A 24,639-nucleotide genomic window follows, 5' to 3' on the forward strand; every position below is an offset into this window, starting at 1 on the left:
CACATGCATTGAAGGTGTTTAGCCTTTAAAAAAAAAAGCAAAATTCATTCAGTGAATATGCTTTAATAGACTACTTAAATCACCTTTTTGGGGTCCATGTTGAATTTCTTACGGCCCATTGCCACTTGTTTGTTCCTCTGCATGTTTTTCCTGCAGCGATAATAATGTCTTTTAAACATGAAATTCTGATGTTAATGTTTTTTATGCCCTTTCACAAAAGATCTCACTTTATTTCATATACAGCCATACTCCATAATCTCTGATTAATGGATCCAAACGAGAAACTAAATTGAAATTTGGTTCTCATTTTGAAATGTTCCATTATTTTTTTTGTACTGGAATGACTCACAAAGTGAGCGTGTCAGTGTAAGTGAGGTGCATAGCCTGTCGGGGGATACCCACTCACCTCTCCTCTGTAGAACCCAGGTTCTCGATCTCACTAGTCACTTCGGCTATCTCATCTTTCAGACGCTGTGGTGAGAGGACATGAGATGGTTCAAATCAAAAGAGACTCCAGAGATAACACTACTACAGTGGTTGATAAAGATGAGAAATGAAACAAAAAGACATGCACATTCTGTTGTGTTGTGAGTAAAACAACCTCATTTACAGTCACCATGTCTTTCAAAGTTTCAACAGCAAGTCATTCGAAGAAAGCAAAATTCAGCATTAAGAAACAAAATCAACCAATCGAGGTTTGATTCTCCTACCTTACTGTTTAAACACCCTTATCTGGGCATGATTAGGACAATGTGTAAAGGTCTACTAGAAGAGAGTGCTGTGCATTTGCCCTGTCCCACCTCACTGAGGCCTGGCATTAACGGCTCAAATCTAATTCCAGCGAATGAATCGTTTGCTCTAAACTGCTCTGTTTGATATAAATGTCATTAAAGGAGGACAACTGGAGAAAGGCCCCAGAGTAAAGACTAGAGACATCAAAATTAGATTATTTCCCCATGTGTTTGTAGAGATTAATGGAGTTAGGATACAAGCCCATCTCTTCTGCCAAGGGTTTAGTGACGGTCTGGAGCCAGACTGGTCCTGAGGTCACACAATGAAGAGCTTTCCCTCCTCGTATTCATTTTTCCTGTTTAACCACCAACTGTATGGTGGTGAAATTCACTCAAGTGTTTGTTTTTGTCTGTTTATATGTCTAAAAAATTCACTAGCAAAGAAAAGGCTGTTTTGGTTTTCCCAGACATTCGTCTTCCCAATGGAAAACTGCCTCAAGAACAGAATCTCTCTGTCAGAAGACCTTAACATGTAGAAATGTGTTTTAGAGAGGGGAGGGAAGTTTTCTTAAACTTGTTAAGCTGTAAGAAATTAAACATTCGCATGGAAAATGTAGTTTTAAGTATGTATGTAGTATACTGGAAGTCAGTGCCATGACAGATTGAATCAATTTGATTGTGTCATAGTAACAAAGCTGAAAATGATCACCATTTAGCTCATGTATGAGTGTCCTTTCCTAAACAATTCCGCCCTGTTCCTGTCAGCTTGAGTCATTTCCTATCTGAAATTGTGTTCATATTTAGTGAATTACTGGTCAGATTTAACATTATCACCACTTATGCCACATATATTTTTAGATTCCTGAAGTTCTTTAATAGCAGCTGTGAAATAAGATGAAATAATAATATAACTAAATCCTTTATTGTTATTTAAGCAACTTGGCACATTAACACAGAATGTGAATGCCAAAGAAAACCTTTCAAAATAACTAGCAAGAGTAAAATATGGGACATCAGTCTGTCTTTACTATAACTTGCCATAAATTTATCACATTTGGGAGAATACTAAATACAAAATACCATAATATAGGTATTTCAAATGTCAAAATCTGGTTTATGCCAAATTTCTGTTTCAATGTCGTTTTGTTAAGGCACTGCCTTCTTCAGCAAATCTCTGATGTGTAAATAAACATTTAATAAAAGATCAGCAAAACTGAGTGGAGGACAGATGCAGAGACAGCTCACAGGCTCTCTGAAAAACTGAAACATTCAGTCACTTTATTTTAAGGTTAAATTCTTGCTATTAACAAACCATTAACTACGGATTTTGCCTCAATAATCTCCTAATTTTCTGTTTATTAATAATTAGTAAGGTAGTTGTTAAATTTAGGTATTGGGTAGGATTAGGAATACAGAATATGCTCATGCAGAATATGTGCTTTATGAGTACTAATAAACAGCCAATATGTTAATAACATTCATGCTAATAAAGAGCTAGTTAATAGTGAGAATTGGTCCCAATACTACAGTGTTACCAAACATTCAATGATTTAATAAGAAAAACCTTCAAACATTATTTTGAAACCAAAAAGCCTCTACTAGACATGCGGCTAAAACAATGATTCCCCCCAGTTCTTCATTACCTGAATGTCGTCCAGCAGCTCTTGCTTTCGCCGGCGGATGTTTTCCAGCTCTTTCTGCTCCTCAGGCGTGAGGTCGTCAGGCACTGAGGACAAGAAAAATAAAAACATGAAAAAAAAAGTGCCAACAGGGGTGATATGGTAAATTAACACAGAAGGAACATACACGCATCAATTGTCAATATATCACTGGAAAGAAACAACAACCAGGCCTGGTTTCCTTTCCACGGTTCAACATTGTGATGCATTATAATACTGTAATTGGATGAAGAGGAGGTTGAGTAGGTAAGTGTAAGCCGCTCCAAACATGCAAGAGAGAGTCAAAAAAAGCATAGTGGCACAAAAGAGTACATAAAAGACCTGCAAATACCTGCAGATGTCCTCAAGAGGCTCAAACAGATCCAAATGACAATGCACAAATAAAAAAAAAATCAGCGGAGCAGCAAACTTGCCTAAATTTTGCCTTCTTCAGCATCACAGAAATGGGCTTATTGCTCCCTAGCCAGACGCCACAGTGTCCTCACAAACTTTCATTCACCATGTGACTGCTAGCTCTCACTCATAGTATCCTCCTGTAGCCATGGCAATCCATCACTGTTTCGAAAACCCATCTGTGAGGGTGCCGAAAACTCAGTGGGCAAAACCACTCATCTCACAGCAAATAATCCCTCTGAAACATTCAGTTACGACTGAAATTAAAGGGATCATACAGTGATTTTTCCAACTGTAACAAATAAAACTCAAAGATTTCATCACAGTCCATCAAAATCATAAAATAAAAGTTAAACTGCAAAATAATCTGCTCATACTGGGTTGGCACACTCTAAAAACCTTGGCATAATCACCCTAAAAAGTGATTATGCCCTACAAACACCATCCCCAATTATAAAAAAAAAAAACATGTGACACAAATACTGCACAGAATGAATGAAAGCTGATTTGAAAAGAAACTTAATTTAACCATGTAAAAACCCTTGTAAATTCTCAGAGTCTGAGGGAAAGACATTGTGAACCACTTCACATACACACTGCTGTATTCTGACTCCTGTACTGACGCAGTCTGATTATGGAAAACCCCTCAAAATCATGCAAGTTACAGACAGAAACGTCACAGTTCTGCTTTCTTCAGCAATGAATAATGAAATGAGGTGAAGACAGAGCTCAGTGTTTGCTTTGCTCAAAAAACCCACATGAGGAGCATGATTTCACTGTAATGCCACAGGAGGACTGGTTTCCCACATAGGTTCTTTCCCTCCACTGCCTAAACATCTCCTTGAGTTTTTTTCCTTGGCACAACCGCCTCGGACTTACTCCCTAGGGGCTGTAAGATGTAAATGCATGATTTCCTGAAAAGATGCCTTTAAAAATTAAATTACTTGACAGCATAGCTACAAAACTGATAAATGAGTCAATCTCAAATGTTAGGGCTGCGGGATCAGATCAGGTCTCAAATGGAGTAATTTGACTGGAACAGTCAGGCTGTTAATCAGAATCACCCACACATGCTACAACATCCCACACACATGAACCCACACACACAGCTAAAGTGTCAAGAGTCACAAACAAAACCAGTCATCTCGCTCTTTCTGTCCCTATCCAGCTTATTTTGCAATGCAAAAGTAAACCATTTTCTGTCAATATGCAAGTCATTCAACTGATTAGCCACTGTAGGTAAATAACTAGAAGAACGACTGCAGTAAATGGTAAAACTACTGGCGCTACTTAAAGGTGATAGTTAATAAAATATAAGAAATACCATTATGCAATATAAAGCAGACAGCTAAAATTATTGTACATTAGAAACAAGTTACAAACAGCTGCTGCGTGTCTATATTGCTCAAATACCATTGACTAAGCATTTTCCTAAGTATTTACCTTAGGTTTTATTAGATCTCAGTCTGTTTTAGGAAAATATGAAATATGATGAAAAGAAGCATTATGGCATAAAATAAACCTAAACACATTTTTCGTTAGTGGTCCCAGATTTTTGGAACACAATGTAGCCTATATTCTCAGACGTGCTTTAAATAGTGATTGCGTATGAATATAAAACATAAAATATTCCAACTAAACCAATATGTCCCTAACTGATAACAGAAACTGAAGATTCAAAGTGCCAAAACCAGCACCCCTCGACTCGTGTCTCACACACCCATGTTCTGGATTTGTGAAACACAGCTCAGCTGGTTTGATCAGGGTATTATCCAGAACATGCTCTTCTGCTTATTCGTTGACCTGGTTTATCATGGGCTTTTCGCTGACATATTTAGTGTGCATGCTCAAATCTCTCCTCGGAGTTCTGCTGCTGACAGCAGCAGGAGTTTTTATTGACCTGTTTGTGTGGTCCTTATTTAAAGCCAGAACAGTGAAGAGTGCTTTGCTCTGATTAGTCGCTAAAGCAGCTCTACAGTTGTTCAGAGTGAATAGAAGGGTGGACACCTTTCTAATGGGCAGAGGCACCATAACCCAGCAAAGAAAACCGCAATTACCGAGAGCCTCTTGACATAAACAAGCCCTTGAAGACCCAGCCCAATTTCCATCTTGTCAGAATTGGCACACACTTATTTTCCATCCAGAACCACTGGAGAACTCTCCTCTCAAAGTCAGGAAATTAATACTCGATGATCTCCTCTCTTGGATCTAACCCAGTTTAGCCTGTGCCTATGGGAGCCCAAGGCTCTACGGAAAAAAAAAGCCCATAAATAAGCTCAAGTGCTCTGAATTTAATATGTAATGAATGAGCTGAAGAAACTGCAGAGACATACAACCTCTCCAAGTGATCCTGGTTTTATTCCTGATCATTGTAGGAACCTGCAGTAACGCTTACAGAATTACATTGCTAAGGCAACACACATCTACTGGATAATGAAAGTAGATGCTGACAGAAATTTGTCTCAAGGATTGGAGCAAGGACAGTTGTACAACCCACCAAGAAGCTCAGAAGCTCCGGACCAGAAAGTAGAAGGTTCCAGAAGGTTCTTCTCCAAAAACAGGACACAAGCTGTCAGTCCCTCAGCACTTAACTCTTGGCAGCACAAGGGAGACTGTTCCTACAAGTGTGCAGTGAATCACTTTGAAAGAATGTGGTGAATGGAAGCATGGTGGCTTAATAGGAAGAATTGTAACATCACAGCAAGAAAGTCCCTGTTTCGAGTCCCTACTGTGTGGAGTTTGCAAGGGTTTTTTTTCCAGGTGCTTTGGTTTCCCCCATAATCCAAAGACATTTTAACCCTGTGATGGACTGGCTGTGTAACCAGATGTGTTTCCCTGCCTGAGAGCATCCCTGCAACCCAATATAATACAAGTGGTTTGGAAAACGAATGGATGGAATGTGGTAAATGTCTATTTACTTGCTGGCTAAGTGGAATACTGAAGTGATGGCTTATGGCTCACTCCTTGTGGGGACAAAAAGGGCTCAACCTTCACCACCACACCTCAACTTTCTCCATTGTTGTTAAAGGTCCCATATTGTACATCTTTCTGGAGTTTTACTTTAGGTTTTGATGTCCTTAAGAATATATATACCATCTCAATATATTTTTACAGCTCTTCTCTCATGAGCTTTGGTAAAAACAGGTCGATTTGGCCTGTCTAATTAATATTCATGAGCCTCTCTTCTGATTGGCCTGTTGTTTTCTGAGTGACACGCGGCTAGGCCAATCACAGGTAACTAGGGTCATGTAGGGCCTACGTCACAATTATGTCACCGCGCTAAGCTGGAAGCAAAACAAACCAGCACAGATTCGGCTTCATAAGGAGCTTAAAATATCATCTTGTTGTGATGTTGGGTACCAGAATCGATGTAATACAGCCTCAAATTAGAAATTTGATCGCATACCTGCTGCCAATGCCAGACAAAAAAAACTGACTACAGCTGTGGTTAAATGCGATAAAACGAGCGAACTGGACAGAAACTATCGTCAAAAATGCTCGCGTTTACAGCACACGATTCTTATCAGAAAAGGTTCAATAAAGTATTGTCTTTTGTTGTTATGGGCGCGTCTGAAGATTTCTTGCATCTCACGACTGTCGTGTATGAAATAATATCTGTGTGCATGTGTGTAAAACAACAAACTGACGATTTATATATAATCATTTGTAATTGTATATACATTGTTGTGATTAATTGAGGCTGGAATAATATTGTAGCAGTAAAAATAGTTGCCTGCTGAAATTGAAATGTATTTACATCTTCATCATGACTAGATAGACAAGGTGAGATTGTCTTTACTATACATGTTAGATATGATCCACCTCATAGTAACAGTCCTGTCAGATCGTCCATCCTTTGAGTGAGCGTGTAACGTTACAGGTCGGCCGATCTGGTTTCGTCCATTAAAGTTAACCTTTTCAACATGTTTCCGTGTTGTTGCTCAGCAATGGTATGGATGCGATGCTGTCTGGGGGTTTGGCAAAAGGACGGTGGGTGGTGCTCGGGATGGTGACTGAAGGTGGTGACTAAGTAGTACGGACGTCACATTTTTACGGAAGTCACAAGGGATCGTGAAAAAACAGCTACTTTATGCAGGCTGTGTGCAATTTACTGTGGACTGACTGATTTGAAACTTGTATGGTAGTTACATAGCCCCTAGACTATTCAGTTTTGTTAATATGGGACCTTTAAAGGGATAGTTCACCCAAAAATGAAAATTATGTCATTAATTACTCACCCTCACGTCATTCCAAACCCGTAATAACTTTGTTCATCTTCGTAACACAAATTAAGATATTTTTGATGAAATCCGGGAGCTTTCTAATCTCGCATAGACAGTAACGCAACTACTAGTTCAAGGCCTAGAAAGGTAATAAGGACATCGCTAAAATAGTGCATGTGACATCAGTGGTTCAGCTGTAATTTTATGAAGCTGCGGAAATACTTTTTGTGCGGAAAGAAAACAAAAATAATGACTTTATTCAACAATTTGTTTTCTTCCGCGTCGGTCTTCAATGTGCATTGACGAGAGTACCACGATCAATTCATGTCATAAAGTTATTATTTTTGTTTTCTTTGCACACGAAAAGTATTCTCATAGCTTCATAAAATTAAGACTGAACAAATGATGTCACATGGACTATTTTAACAATATCCTTATTACCTTTCTGGGCCTTGAACGTGGTAGTTGTGTTACTGTCTATGCAAGGTCAGAAAGCTCTCTTATTTCATCAAAAATTTCTTAATTCATGTTCTGAATATGAATGAAGGTCTTACGGGTTTGGAACGACATGACCATTGTGTCCTTATTTCTAAAAAAACAGCTGATTCCCTGCATAGTGAATTCAGTAGAACCTCTATCTGCTTGGTTTTAAGTCTCTGTAAAGGGGCCACTGTCCCGCCAACCTGTTCATAACCCAACTGTAAAAAAAACTGTTCATAACCCAACAACACATCTATGTTTCCATGTGTTTATTTGCAAATGTCGTTCATTTGCTTCGTCTGAATAAGAGTTTTATCCCATTCCCAATCTAGGTCCCTTTAAAATTGTACTATTGAGTCCAAAATGTGAAACATTTGCCGAATCAGTGTGAATACTGTTTACCATGTTGGGAAGGGAATAACTCAGGAATTGAATGTGCCAAATATATAACACATAGAATGGCCCTTGCAAAGGTACTGACACATACCTGACCTCTGGTAGCATGACCCTAAGAGACTGAAGTACTAACTGCATGTATAGGGTCATTGTTCAAGGAACTGACCACACTTTAATGGAGCGGGGACCAGTTCTGACCTGCTGAAAAATACAGAGTCTGACATTTCCAAGGGCCGCGTGGGACTGCTTGGCAGACGAACACAGAAGCAGTGGGCAGATCATCGATCACTGAACTCCATAAAGCCACCACTGCAACTATCCTCTGGATAAATGAGACAATACCTTTCTTTTGATTGCTTCAGAAATCTCCATATTTTACATATATTACAACATACCTGCCAACCACATATTTTCTGTCCTTGCATTCTTCATCTGAACATGAATAAGTATAATTAGTACTCATACAACTCCTCACAGACATGCAATAACTCTTGTGGATGGATGAAATGTAGCTGCTGGTTGGCCAGTGACTACTAGACGCAGCAGGAATGGAACAGATGACTGCAATGAGAAGCCATGTGCCACTAACCTCACATGCTCAATAGAGACTAATAACGGCTGAGATTTACTCGAGTCCACAAATGATCCTTCTGAATGCAATCAAACCACTCAATATATAACACAGTACATATTACAGACACTCACATTCATTCTACAGCAAAGAAAATGTAACGTCATACTTGAAACATCACAAAGTGACGTCACTCAACATTTCCAAAAACCCAGCCAAGTACAGCCATTTAAGTATTAAAGCAAACTGACCCGGTTCTGCAATTTTTAGTGAAATCAATCTGTCGTTCTGATATCAGTCCACTTCTGTTCACACTCTCTTCTTCTTCATTTTCCAAGTTAGCAGCACAACCACAGATAAACTCAACCCAGACTACATATCCAGGTAAGAAGTGGCAGTCGAGTGTTTAGAACGGCAGAGAGAGCAAACCGAGGAACAGGAAGACACATTTCACATACTGCTGAAGTCCATGTGTAGACACTCCTCTCCTCTCCATCCCACAATCTGTCTCTCTCTCTCTTCCCTCCTCTCTCAGACATGCCATCACAAACAAGGAAGCTCCATCTAGTGGTCATTCTCTAGTCTTTCTTGCAGATGTTCACTCTTAATTTGTTTTTTTTCTAGCTCAAGAAGATGACTGTCCACAAGAGGGATCCCATTACGTGGCCCAAGTTATATCAGTGCCAGCCTAAGGACAAGGAGATCAATGAGTTTTTTCATAATGTTTAATTTGTAATTTAGTCTCATGTTGTTATTCTGGTCCACATAGAGTTTAATGTGGAATGTGCTGAGGACATACAATCTGACCAACCACAGTTTTGCTAGATTTAGGTGCATCTCACTACTGTTGAATCATTTGCAAAGCTGCATTATCTTAGAGAGACATTATCTCGGTGTGTGAAGTGCCGTGTTCATATGACGAGGGCATGCAGGGGAGGAAATGTCATCGTCTCACTGAGGCCAAAGGGTCACATTCACGTCACTCACACAGACTATTTGCAGTGTAAATGTAACGCTGACGTAGTTCAAACAGAGCGTGCCACTATCAACGTGAAGGTCATGGGTTTAATTTCTATGCAAGTCCCTACAAATGTATTTGGACACTAAAATCGATCAAATTTAATGGCAAAAGACTAATATTAAGGCTAATATTCTAGTAATATGCATGCTAATAAGCTACTAGTTACCCTAAAATAAAGTGTTACCAAATTTGTTAATTGGTTAATGGTAAGTTCCCTTACTCTATACAGTGAAAAACTATAATATATCAAATGGAAAATTCCATGTAATTTTACAGTAAAATACTGGTACATTTACAGTTTTTGGCAGCGTAAGTTTCTAATTAAGTGTCTAAGTTTCTTACTAGTTATGCATATTTTATTTAACTTCTTATGATGTTACATTAATGTTTATTGCATTAAGTTTTGTTTTATATTTGTGTATTTGACACAGAGCACCTTCTATTTAGAAGAATTTACCTTATGGCTATTTAAAGCTACTTGTGATGAATTTTGATTCATCATGTGGCTTTTTCTTTACCGTCTGGGTTTTTAAGATAGGTGCCAATTCCAGTATATTATAAAAGTAAAAACAGATTTTAGTAATTTGGTATATTAAAAAATTTATGAATCAGTTACCAATTTTTTTTTTCTTTTTTTTTACAGTAAAGTTCTGGTAACTACAGCTGCTGTGTTTTTTTTTTTTTTTTTGTGTATAATTTCAAAGTAGTGCTGTCAAAAGCTTCATCGCGATTAATTGCATCCAAAATAAAAGTTTTTGTTTACATACTATGTGTGTGTGTACGGTGTACATTTATTATGTATATATAAATACACACACATACAGTATATATATTTAAAATATTTACATGTATTTACAAGTATATATTTATTCCATGGTCTGTCTGAATACTCTATTCTGATTGGCTGGCAGGTGTTGATTAAATTAGTTTAACTGCACAGGTAGTTCCAGGTCAGTTTAATCACCTTCAATATTAATGCTCATTTCTTCGGGAGAGTTATTGTTCGCGTCTGTTATGGAATAAATTATGCTCAAAAACAGCGTCTTGGTGGTAAAAAACAACACGGTGTTGTAGCATACAGTTTTACAAACAGAATGAGACCGTCCACGGAAAAAAGTCTCAGAAAAGCGGAATATAGATTATTTGAATTTGGCGCTCTCTCTCCTGAAAGCGTGACGCACGCTGTCATCTGAGCGGGGCGTAACTTAGCGATCTGGTTTTTTTTTTTTTCTACATTTTTTATATGTGTGTGTGTGGAATGTGCCGTATCTGCATGATTATCATATGTATGGACGCACATCAGCGTGTTTATTAGCGAATCTATGACGGCTATCATTGTGATTCAGTGATCAGCTATTATTGATTATATGGCCCATCTGTATGATTATCATATGTATGGACGCACATCAGCGTGTTTATTAGCGAATCTATGACGGCTATCATTGTGATTCAGTGATCAGCTATTATTGATTATATGGCCCATCTGTATGATTATCATATGTATGGACGCACATCAGCGTGTTTATTAGCGAATCTATGACGGCTATCATTGTGATTCAGTGATCAGCTATTATTGATTATATGGCCCATCTGTATGATTATCATCTGTATGGACGCACATCAGCTGTTACTGACTATATGACCATGCCAAGAATATGTATAATGATTAAAATAGTTTGTATAATTCTGCAATACTGCAATTCTGGTGGTTATTTTTCCTCAAACAGAGGGGCTGGGGGGACTATAAATATTTTCAGAAAAAATATTGCAGGAATCTCATTTTTCATGGTATCTTCTTCAAATTTGAAATATGAACTCATGAGACACGTGGCTTTCAACCCATTACTTTTCTGGATTGCTCCAGGACTTATTTCATGTATTTGTATATGAAATAAAAAAACATTCAGTGTGGAAAAACATTTTTCAAGGCACGTCAGTGCCTATAACTTTTTATCTTTTTGAGCATTATCAACTCTGGATGATAGATAGTAAAGCCTAGAGTGTCTTCTTTCCAAAGATACCTAATTTGTTTGTGTAAGCACACTTTGTCAGGAACTGTTACCATTTTAATTTAGGTAGGTTATTTTCACCTGTGAGGCCCACAATAGGGGGTGATGGGTAACAGGTTAATTGATGCACACTAACCAACACACATCACTCGCTCGCACACACATATAGAAAGAGAGAGAGAGAGGTTGGAGATCACAGATTGTGCTGCACACACATAAACTTCTTGTCAACGCTTCCCCGCGATTTTTATTACTAAAATAAAAGATAGATAGGCCTAATAGATTGCTACAATATATTCACCAGCATCGAGGTGATAAAATCGCTGTTTTTGAAGTAACGTTAATTGTTTGTAGAGAGAGCAAGCAGGTAAAAACGCAGCAAGCAGGTAAACACAACTGTCATCTCTCTCTCTCTCTCTCTCTCTCTCTCTCTCTCTCTCTCTCTCTCTCTATCGACAATTAATTGAAATGCATGCTAATGCATTCAAATAAATGTGGTCTTACCGCACTATTTCATCTCCGTGTCTGATTTGAAGCTGGCAGAATGCTAGCCTAAGGAGCCTTAACTGACGAAAATAACCGTCATTTTTACCCTTCAGGTCAAATATTGCACTGCAAAGAGAAATAAAACTTTTAACTTGTCTATAACTTGGCAAATGACCATGGAATAAGCGGGATAATCAATGGCTAGCCGTGCATTAAAGGATTTCAATGCACTTCGCGTCGGGCGGTTCTTTGCCTCCACGTCGTGCATTAAAATCCTTTAATGCACGGCTAGCCATTGATTATCCCTTACTCATATAATTTATATTATATATAAATATATTTAATATATAAACATTAGGGGTGTAACGGTTCAAAAAATTCACGGTTCGATTCGATACAACACAGTGGTGTCACGGTTTGGTACGTTTTCGATACAGGGGGCGGGGTAATTGGTTACGTCGCAATGTTGGAAATATTTCTGTTTTAAACCATGAAGGTAAGCCGATGGATATCACACAAGCACGCATTTGCACACGTGCAAACTTTGCGCAATATTTATGCCGGTGACCATCTTAATCAATTCACTATAAGCAGAAAGAAATGGAATTATGGAGCTTTCGGCATCTGACGCCGCATATTCTCTCAGAGACGACGAGAGACCAGTCTACTTCAACATATGCTGAGAACGATATAGGCTATAGCTGTTTTCATTTATTCCCTTAATATTTCACTTGTGGCCCATACATAGTGAAAAAAAATGAGAAGAAACGTATTTTGTGTTAAACAGGTTGTTTTTGAAAGTTTTGAAAGCTTTTTATTTCATTGATTTTTATTGATGACTGCAGTGTTAATATTTTAATTATAGGACTATAATTTAGCCTACTGTATAGCCCAGTGCTTCCCAAACCTGTCCTGGAGGACCTCCTGCCCTGCACATTTTGTATGTCTCCCTAATCAGACATACCCAATGTAGTTCTTGCAGTCTCTACTAACGAGTTGATGAGTGGAATCAGGTGTGTTTGATAAGGGAGACATACAAAAGGTGCAGGGCAGGGGGAACCTCCAGACAGGTTTGGGAAGCACTGGTATAGTCTAATAGACCTGTTGTAAAAGACCTTTTTTAAAAACACTTTAATTGAGGAGTAAATAGCTTAATGGTTATGTGGTAATTATTGCGGGGCAAATTAAATGTAATTTTAATTTAATAATAAAAGTAACTTCATAATAGCCTAATAAAAGAATGCAACAGGCCTACATTAATTGGAAATGCCAAATCCTCTTAATATTGCCAATAATTGATGTTTTTGACAATATCTCTGGCTATTGTTGATGCAAGATCATCGTCTTTCGACGCACCCCAGCAAGGGGAGGTTATGTCGTTTGGGCTGCCTTGTTGAGCGCAGTGGCACTTAGAACACTATATTTCACACACGTTAAGCTCTTTTATTTTCCAAACATAATAAGATTAGTCCAATGAATCGTTCGGTTTGTAATGCATACCGAACCGAAAGCCTCATACCGAACGGTTCAATAGGAATACGCGTATCATTACACCCCTAATAAACATAAAATATTTATCTGAAATATATACATGCTTGTGTGTGTATTTATATATACATAACAAATATACACAGAATACACATATATAGTATGTAAAAAAAAAAAAAAAAAAAAAATATATATATATATCAAATATATATTTTTAGTGTAAAATGTGTTCATGTCAACATCATTCTTTTTTTTTTGTTGTTTACTTTTCTCTTTACATCTCTACATTTGTGGGCCCGCTCTATGTAGCTCATCTATGCTGATAAACTTAATAAGAGCATGATCAATATGACAGCTCATCAAGGCCTGAGATCATCTTTAAATGTGTTTTCCTGGATTCCGTCAGCTTCAGTGTGTCCTGAGAGGCTCTCAAATGAGTGGAGGGCAGAACTCCAGACACACTCTTATTCAATATCACATGACTCACATGAGCGAGTGAAAGCCAGGGAATCATCGCAGCAGACATAAGCCAAAAATAACACGAACTACAATAACAGAGTGTTTCAAGCTGTGTATGAAGAATGCAGACTAACTTATTTTTATCATTAGCCTAGCTAAACAATCATGAGGATTTTGCTGCAGATCTGATGTGCGATCTGCGAGGGAGAGCCCGGAGAAGACAGGCCGCTGTGCTGAGCAAACATCCTGAAGCTCTGCAGAGTAAACATCCTGCCGTTTATATGAACAAATGAAAGTGTGCAGGAGAAATCTGATGAGCAATCACCACATATGACCATACACCCCGAACGAGACAGTGATCCTTTTGATCTGATAGTGACAGTTACCATGGGAAATGTTTAGCGGTTAGTCACACAATTTCTTAATATTACATTTTTGCACATATTCTACATGACTATATTCTACATCCCTAATCCTACCCAATACCTAAACTTAACAACTACCTTACTAAGCAGGAAATTCGTATTTTATTGAGGCAAAAGTCATAGTTAATGGTTTGTTTATAGCGAGAAATGGACCTTAAAATAAAGTGTGACCAATTTTTTTCATTCATGTAGAGGTAGGCTATTTAGCCTCTGCTTTTTAAACCATGTCTAAAGGGATAGTTCACCTATAAATGAAAATTATGTCAAACAGAATGTCCAAAATATCCACTTTGATTGTAAAAAGAAAAGCAGCATGGACATCCGGTGAAAGTGAACCATTCAGGTAATGTAGGCCAGTTAAACTGCTAAAAACCACCATCCAAAAGTTTTGGAGGGGTCCAGAACTGCTATTACATGGAAGACAATGACTAGCCTACAGTTTACATGCACCGTCATAATGCAATTATAATGAGATTTGGGCAATATTGTGATTAAACGTTACCTCATGTAAACACAATACTTTAATCAAACTGATGCATTTAAGCTCAAAACTGAAGTAACCATAATCATAATTAAACATGTGGCCTATGCTGATTTTAATCACAATAAGCAGGCAATTTAAACACCTTAAATTGTATTCCTATTTCCTCTCTCACCAAAGTACACTTGTGCTCAAACGTATTCACACAATATCATGAATGAACTCTATGACATTTTGAAATTTTCCATCCACTCCAAATTGCTGAACTTTGTCAACACAACTCACTGCCACCACTGTCTGCTCCTCATCCAGAGAGGACACAAACAACACGAGAGCAGAGTAGTATCCATCATAGTGCCTAATAACCATCCAATAGGTTACATCCACAGAAATGTGTTTTTTTATAAACTGAAGGATGAATGGTTGGATTTATTTAAAATGACAGTCAAGAGCATATTACATTTGCTGTGCATGTAGCCTATATGTACCACTATAAACATCTATGTCCTATATATGATAACAACACTGAAACACATGCCCTTCACTTGCTTAACACAGCACCTAACCCACACATGACAGCAAGTCACATGACCACAGCGGTCACACAGAAAATCAACAGCGCACAGACAGGAAACTGAGCAGAGCTGAGCAGAGAAAAGAAAATTCAATACCAACCCACTTTACACTGCTCAACTAACTAATAATATTAGTCAGCACTGCATTTCCCATGATCCTCAGCTGCAATAAGTTTTAAAAGGCAGTGAGATGAAGGCTTCTTCCTGCCAGGGTTCAGTTTAAGGTGACATTTCCTGTCAAATCTCTTTCTCAAGTGGCGGTTTAGACAGCCCACACCCCCCAACATACTTTTCAACACCCAGACATGTTGCAATATGTAATTACAAGTATTCAAGTATAAACCTTCATGTAAATATGTTGTTCAAACTTTGGAATCTGAAAAATATGGGTATACACTCACCTAAAGGATTATTAGGAACACCTGTTCAATTTCTCATTAATGCAATTATCTAATCAACCAATCACATGGCAGTTGCTTCAATGCATTTAGGGGTGTGGTCCTGGTGAAGACAATCTCCTGAACTCCAAACTGAATGTCAGAATGGGAAAGAAAGGTGATTTAAGCAATTTTGAGCGTGGCATGGTTGTTGGTGCCAGACGGGCCGGTCTGAGTATTTCACAATCTGCTCAGTTACTAGGATTTTCACGCACAACCATTTCTAGGGTTTACAAAGAATGGTGTGAAAAGGGAAAAACATCCAGTATGCGGCAGTCCTGTGGGCGAAAATGCCTTGTTGATGTTAGAGGTCAGAGGAGAATGGGCCGACTGATTCAAGCTGATAGAAGAGCAACTTTGACTGAAATAACCACTCGTTACAACCGAGGTATGCAGCAAAGCATTCGTGAAGCCACAACACGCACAACCTTGAGGCGGATGGGCTACAACAGCAGAAGACCCCACCGGGTACCACTCATCTCCACTACAAATAGGAAAAAGAGGCTACAATTTGCATAAGCTCACCAAAATTGGACGGTTGAAGACTGGAAAAATGTTGCCTGGTCTGATGAGACTCAATTTCTGTTGAGACATTCAGATGGTAGAGTCAGAATTTGGCGTAAACAGAATGAGAACATGGATCCATCATGCCTTGTTACCACTGTGCAGGCTGGTGGTGGTGGTGTAATGGTGTGGGGGATGTTTTCTTGGCACACTTTAGGCCCCTTAGTGCCAATTGGGCATTGTTTAAATGCCACGGCCTACCTGAGCATTGTTTCTGACCATGTCCATCCCTTTATGACCACCATGTACCCATCCTCTGATGGCTACTTCCAGCAGGATAATGCACCATGTCACAAAGCTCGAATCATTTCAAATTGGTTTCTTGAACATGACAATGAGTTCACTGTACTAAAATGGCCCCCACAGTCACCAGATCTCAACCCAATAGAGCATCTTTGGGATGTGGTGGAACGGGAGCTTCGTGCCCTGGATATGCATCCCACAAATCTCCATCAACTGCAAGATGCTATCCTATCAATATGGGCCAACATTTCTAAAGAATGCTTTCAGCACCTTGTTGAATCAATGCCACGTAGAATTAAGGCAGTTCTGAAGGCGAAAGGGGGTCAAACACAGTATTAGTATGGTGTTCCTAATAATTCTTTAGGTGAGTGTATAATAACTGATGATCTGTTAACCAATATATTTCAAAAAGACACCAATCCATATTTCATGTATATATTTTTTTTTATTAAAAAGTAGAACTAGGTGGGAAAACGTACAGTCAGTCCTGCTGTGAAGTGGAGTTGCATTCACATTTAGGCCTATTCATTTAGAAGTAATTATAATTACATATTAGTAATAACATATAATAATTATAATTATTAGTATGCTTTGGGCTCAATCTTCTTGATATTTTTGAAACATATCCAGTATATAATTTTGTTTTTACAGTTTTGCATAAGATTCTTTGAAGCATGTAAACAAGAAATGCTCAAGCATATTTGCATGTTGTGGTTTGTGACTGGGCCAAAATGAATTATGTTTCTTTCTTTGTAGCTAGTTCTTCAAACACTTGCAAAGTGAAGAATATTTTTACGTTGATACTCGATAGTCAAAAGTCTAGAGACTGCGATATCAGCATTCAGCATTGCCCAAGAAAACATCCCAACCCCCTTCACTAAACCCAGACAGCTGAGCCACATTCCTCACCATCAGACAAGTGTCACAAACACACATGACTGCAGCACGTAACAATATACTGTTAAACGTTCAGGAAACATGCTGCTTAAAAAGCAGGGAATTCAAAGAGAAATCATATATTTCATGCATTCAGTGGTATGCTGGATATTGCCTCAGACTTCAGGTGTTTGGACAAGTTGCAGCCTGTCTGAGTCACACTAGAAACAAACTTTCTACAGTAATAAAGCACAAGTAACAGAAAGCATATGTGGCGAGGGGTTTGCACAATTAGAGAATAAATAAGAGGATCATGGAACAATAAAACACTTTCAGGGAGGCTTTCATTCACAATGAATAATTCACAACATAACTGCATACTCAACTAAGAAAGATGATGGACAGTTCACATGTTGTCTATAGTATGAATACCACACTCATTCTGAATAATCCCCTATACAAATGGGGTTTGACTTCCCTCAAAGTACTTTTTTGGTGTTAGTTATGAAGAACCATGAGTTATGAAATAAGACCATCATATATATTTATTTATTTAAAGCTAGTTTGTTCCCAAATAAAACTATATAAAAACATTGTGGGCATAAAACGTTTTATTAAAAAAAAATAATAATAAAAAAACACATTAATGTCAACTTCTAAATGAGTTAAAGCGCTGAATAGTGAAACAAACGTCAACTGATTGTTAACGTATCTCAAAACTCAGACAAACAGCGCAGATTATTCAAAGCGCGTGTTTTTATGAAGAATAAAGGAAAGAAAGTAGCAGCTGCTGGTCGTCAGTCACTCACCGACACCGTCCTCGGATTTCAGCACCATCGCGTCACTCGATACCGTCAATAAATCAACACAGAGCTCAAAATACCTCGCTTTACTTCTACAACTCAGCTTTACCGTCAACTTTCGACAACAGAATCGGGTATTTTACGTAATAGTCGAGAGCGGAAGGATTGCGGTCGAGGAAGGGGAGTGTCTTTAACCGTAACACCAGCCAATCCCGAGAGTTTACCGAGACCGAGAGCACAAGCGACTGATCCGACACCGGTCGTGTCTCAAATCCCGGATCAATCATCACTGCCTAAAATAAAGCGCGTGAACACAGTCACATTTTCTCAGATTACCAATAAACGCTACAATTCCAGTTTGAATGCATCTGAAATCAAGCTTGTATTTGTAAATATGAGAAATTATTAAACAATTAAATAAACGTGATATAGCTACAGTAGGCTAATTTGGCTCACTTTTACACCGACAGCTTATAAATGCCACCTTTCCTCATGTATGAGCCTATTAAACTTCAAAGAGGGCAGCAAGAAAACTTCAATGATTGAACGAATTAAGTAATAATCTCATAATTAAAATGATAAATCAAATGTGCAAATTTAACAGAAGAGTTTAGGATAGCCTGCTCTGACAACTTTTTGTCAAATCATAATTTTTTAACTCCTATAATTTCTACTAAATCTCTCATAGGCAGAACATAAACAAAACCTTTACTCTGATCACTTTTAAATGGATGAAAGTGTTTTACAGCTATTTTTACAGAATCCAAATCTTTGTTATGGTTATTATCACTATGTCAGTCGTCACATTTCGGGAGTGACTTATTACGCCCCAAAAAAAACTCATTTAGGAGATTCACTTCTGTTTGTCACTCCCAAAACCTCACAGTGTGTCCTGCCATTGACAGCCACTCATGTGCTGCCAAACTCCTCATAAACTCCTCTTCTGAGCTATGCAATTAACAAGTTCTTACTTCAATAAGCACAAAAATACTTTGGAGGGTTTGAGATGTTCTAATCATACGATTCCCTAAAATGCTGTAGGCAGCTTACTAGGGTTTGAGACAAAGCCGCAGTATTGAGTTTCGCCTCCACACCCTGTGCTGGCTGTGAGGAGTGTGTGTAGGTGGGGGCAGGGAGAGTGAATGACGAACGCAGACAGAGAACGTGTGTGTGTGTGTGGCCCTGAACCGAGAGCAACATCAGACAGATAACACCTGATCAGCTATTAAAACTAGTGTACACTCGGCAGAATGAGCCCTTTTTATATCTGTTTTATAGGTGCACTTGTGTGTAGCGTGGCCATAAAATTGCACATTTCTACCAATAAGCTAATTAAACAAAGGTAAAAGTAATTTGATTCATCATGCTAATAAAAGAAGGGTGTAGAAGATTTACAGTGAACACAGTTTCTTTAATTATGTAAGATTTAAGTCACAAAACACTTAATGATGTTCTGGAGAAACACACCACACCTGTTGCGTTATCTATTTAAGTTTGGGTTTGGATATATAATTGGAAACATGTAACTTTTTTCTTGTTTATTGTAATATAGTTTCATACTTCTAGCCACTGTGATGAGTACAGAGATTAGTGTACTAAATAATCAAGTTGCCACGGCCCATTTGAGATCAAATCTAAAGTCTTTTTAGATAAACACTCATGCATGTTGAGGTGAGAGGAGTATTATGTTTCACAATAAATAAAAACATAACAATAATGGAGGAGAGCTCTTTAGCCTAAGTGTTTTCAGGAACAGAAACTGAGAAAAAAATTAAGGAAGAGGAAAAGCCTGTGTTTTAGTGTGTACTTACCTGTAAAAAAAGAAGTGTATTTTAGTGTGAGAACTTATTATGAAAATAATATACTTTAAAATAATATACTCAAGTGTGAAATTAATGTTAATTGCAATTAAATACAATTTATTAGTTCTTCACATTTATATTAAATGCAATTATTTGAACTTAAGACTGCTTATTTTTACCCACTTAAGTAGGACTTAAGTACATATATGCAATTTCATAATTGCTTATAATGTCATTGAAAAATGCTAAACGTGTACTGATAAGCATTTATGGTAAACTAAGCTGTCATTTCTATTGAAACTTGTATTTACTATGATTAAGTTGCAATTTAGTACATTTTAAAATGCATTCAATTTAAATGTAATATAAAATATCACACTGCAATTAAATTATAATCAAGTGATTTAAATGTGATTTAGTAGCCTATTAGTCAACACATCAAAACAAGTGTGCTTTTTTCAATTCAGATCGAGAGATTATTTACATATAATTATTTAAAAGTTAGACTGAGAGAAATATAATTAAATACAATTAAATTGTACTTTGAAGTACAGTACACGTGCACATTTGATACAAACAAGCACACTTATTTTTCACAAGGGCTAGAGAGCATTCCTGTCTAGTTGAACAAATATCACAGCCGTGTCCCAGTCTAACAATGCGTCCTCTGTGCAGCGGTGCTGTACTGCATATGAAGAATGTATTCCAAGTGCGTCAACTGACCTACATACATCAATTACACAGGACAAGAAATCCTTGTTTTCGGATGTCAGGTCAGTTTTACAATAAGCAAACTTTCAGATTCTTATGCAATAAAGAATTATGCAGTCCATTCAACATACAAATTAGTTGTCTAGATGTGGGCTGAAAATCTGATTTATGTAAATATTATGTAAAAGTCAAATTGACATGATTTGTTGCTAAGGTTTCCATGCCTACTGTTATTGTGTAAAACGCATGTGCTGTAAATACCAGTTTCTGAGTAAAATTCCAGATTATACATTTTCTGAAGAAAATGGAAAAATGGAGCCATCTGTGTTTCACCCATTTTATCTTTCACAAAGTGAATATTGCATATATGAGCTCTTAGCTAAGTCTAGCACACCTCTCCTCAATAAGCCACATGATCATGAGTCAAGTTAATTCTTAGTTTAAAGGTTTGTATACTAGCAACCTATTTAAAAAAAATAAAATAAAAACAGGTCTGTATGTTCTGAAATCTGCAGGATTCCTCTACTCAGCCAAATGCATGCTCTCAAACTGCTTTGTAAATGTGATTTTTGGCTTGCTATCATAGCAGCCCAAGCATAGTTATTTGTGGAATGTTGTTTTTCCTTGTATTGTTTCTAAAGGCAATGTCGGGAACACTGGAATGTGGTTGTGGGAACGAGGGCCAGTTATGTCATGAACACTCTCACACAAATCGAATCCAGCATGTACTTATTGCATGTGCCAGCATTCAGACAACCATTAGAAAGCACACAGATAAACAGTCCATTCTGCCAAACAGCTGACGGTAGCCATTGACTTCCGTGCTTTTTTTAATGGAAGTCAGTGGCTCACATCAACTGTTTGGTTTCCAACATTCTTCAAAATATCTTCTTTTGTGCTCAATCTTGAACAAAAAAACCTTCTATATTAAAAAAGCAAATATTTTCAATTGTCGATTTTGATTTCATGTTGACAAGAATAAACATTTCAGTGAATCCCATTTGACATTGAAGCTTGCAAAGATACTATGATCACAGGCCAAAATCTGCTCCAAGAGAAATGCACTGAGTGACCTCTGCTGGCTCTTACTAGAAACTAATAGCACAGCACATAATATCAGATCCAGCCTCAAAGAAGCTTTCAGGAGGCGTTTGCCATGAAACAACACAAACAGAGAATGAAACCCAAATATTGCAAGCCATTTTTTTTATTATTTGATTATTTATTCTCATGTTGTTCCAAACATATATGTTATTTATTTATTTATTTAATATTATATATTATTTATTTTATATAACACCAAAAGGGTTTAAAAAGGCATGAAATAATAACAAAAAATATCTCGTTTATTACCACTGTTTTGCAATTTTTTATTTTTTTGTAACTGCATTTTGTTTTGAACACAGTTGAATTAACAGCAAATAATCCAAAGGAAGACTTCAAATATATGCAGACTTAAGGAGAACATGTATCAAAATACTATATTTTTGCCATATTTCATTAGCCTACGGTAAATTTCATGACTCATGTTCGATGCTGATAGGAAATCAATTGGAATTAAGGTTATTTTGTGGCCATAAGAGCTTCAGTAATCCACTAAATCCTGGATTTGGCTCTCCAGCTGGTTCCTCTCAGTTTCTGACCTTGCTGGAGATTAAAGTAATTAGTAATTAGATTAAAGTGGTGGGCATTTCCTGGCAAGGGCCCCACAGCGACACAATGTCCCACTTTAGGACATAGACCCCACACACATATTACATATCTACTGCCAAAAAGGTTTCCTCCATTTCTTACCTGATGAGACAAAGTTTGATTCAATTTTTTTGAGTTGCTGGTCTTACATGCAGGTGGATATTTTAGCATCTAGTGGAAAACCTCCCCCGAAGAGTTTGCTTCTGTTATACAGCAGCAGCAAAGGAAGGGATTACTCATTTTCTCCTCATACAATTAAAATTAAATGTTCATCAAGACACAAGAGGTCAGGCTCTGATGTTAACTGATGATGACTGGGTCTGGCTCACTGTTCCAGTTCCTTCCAAAGGTGTTCAGTATGGCAGACAGCCAACATCGCACATCTTCAAGCACTGTTTATCACTGGACTCTAAAGGGACCATGCAAAGGGAGCGATGTTCTGTTACTTCCTCTGCAGTCAAAAATTTGGTTGTTATATTAGACAGCAACTTGTCTTTTGAAAACCATATTTCCCTTGTTACAAAAACAGCAATCTCCCATTTTAGAAACATTGCCAAGCTACAGATCGTTACCTGTTTCTGTTGCAGAAAAGCTCATTCATGCATTCATGACCTCCAGACTGGACTCTTGTAATGCACTGCTAATTGGTTGTCCTGCATCTTCAATAAACAAGCTACAGGTTGTCCAAATTGCAGCTGCTAAATCCTTGTTACCAGCTCAAGAAAACATTATCATATTACCCCAAATTTTATATTCTCTGCACTGGCTACCTCTTAAGATCTGTATCAGTTACAAAATATTACTACTTACTTTTAAGGCCCTAAATGGTTTAGCTCCTGTGTATCTAACTAGTCTTCTATCACGCTACAATCCATCAAGCTCCCTAAGGTCACAAAAACTCTAGACTCTTGGTAGTATCTAGGATAGCAAAGTCCACTAAAGGAGGTAGAGCTTTTTCACATTTGGCTCCCAAACTCTGGAATAGCCTTCCTGATAATGTTCGGGGTTCAGACACACTCTCTCTGTTTAAATCCAGATTAAAGATACATCTGTTTAGCCAAGCATTCAAATAATGTATCTCGTAATCTTGTACTGCAGTTATATCTGATGAAATGCTCTTTATTATTCTTTAGCTTGGGTTGAACACGTCATCTTTGCTTAGCTGGAACAGCATCTACGCAAATTTTTCTCTATTACCTTCTCTGTTTTTGCCACAGGATAGGCATCCCGTGGTAACTATTACACAAGCTTCAGTCTGGTTCCAGCCCTTACGAAGATCTGAAATGACCGAACACCTGAGAAGAGATGATGCCAACCCCCCAGGAGACCTCAGATGATGCCAACCCTTAGACAACATACAAAACTACCAATTTTTGCTATAAGTTTGATCACAACATATAATCATTGCTGTTAATAGTGTTCATCGTCTGTTTGATTACATGACATTAACTAACTGCTTGATTTTTACTGTACATTTCGGCCATATGGACATCAACTTGAGATAGTTACCACTGATACGCTATTACTAAATATAAAATAGCTTTGATGCTGGCATGGCGTTAAAAAGTAAATAAATATATATTACTAAATATAATGTTGAAACTTTCATTTTCTGTAAAGCTGCTTTGCAACGATTTGCATTGTGAAAAGCGCTATACAAATAAACTTGAACTGACTTGAATACACAAAAGAATTGTGGAGATATAAGCCTCAGGTCCATTTTGGTGTGATCTTTGTCGTCAAATTCATTTGCACGTTATTTGAGCACAGATGGGTCTATCAAAAAAACTTTTGTTAACTTTTTGTCGGCATGGTCTGAATTTGATCTCAGTCAGTTTTTTCAGATAAACCAGAAAAACTGTCTAGGATGATTAAAAAAAAAAATATTTCAAAATAATTAAAAATTGCCAAAAACTTGACCTATAGAAATGTAAGTTTGGGTGTGCATTCGCCTCGGCATGAGGCAAGGAATAAGAGGAAAAATGATTTTTGCTTCTATAGAAGCATATGGTTCAAAAAGTTATTAGCATAACCATAAGTGCAAGTTTGAGCTCTTGGTGGTGCTAGAGGGTTTAAGTTAGAGAATCCAAATTT

At 37.6% G+C, this 24,639-nt stretch overlaps 1 protein-coding gene across 3 annotated transcripts in view; it reads right to left on the minus strand.

Annotated features, from left to right (window-relative positions):
- cyth1a (cytohesin 1a) overlaps positions 1–24,639 on the minus strand; it is a 47,485-nt gene that overhangs the window by 14,572 nt on the left and 8,274 nt on the right. Inside the window, exons 1-4 of one of the 3 annotated variants that reach the window (XM_079379319.1) lie at positions 18,347–18,513; positions 2,375–2,457; positions 407–471; positions 84–150 (exon numbers count right to left, since the gene is read on the minus strand). In XM_079379319.1, the coding sequence (XP_079235445.1) occupies positions 84–150; positions 407–471; positions 2,375–2,457; positions 18,347–18,374 (243 nt within the window). In that variant the 5' untranslated portion in view covers positions 18,375–18,513. Of the gene's footprint in view, positions 1–83; positions 151–406; positions 472–2,374; positions 2,458–8,724; positions 8,949–18,346; positions 18,514–24,639 lie in introns of those variants that run through there. The other 2 variants (XM_079379320.1, XM_079379318.1) reach the window with 2 other exon arrangements.

The sequence above is a fragment of the Barbus barbus genome, assembly GCF_936440315.1.
Source record: "Barbus barbus genome assembly, chromosome: 3".
Taxonomy (NCBI): domain Eukaryota; kingdom Metazoa; phylum Chordata; class Actinopteri; order Cypriniformes; family Cyprinidae; genus Barbus; species Barbus barbus.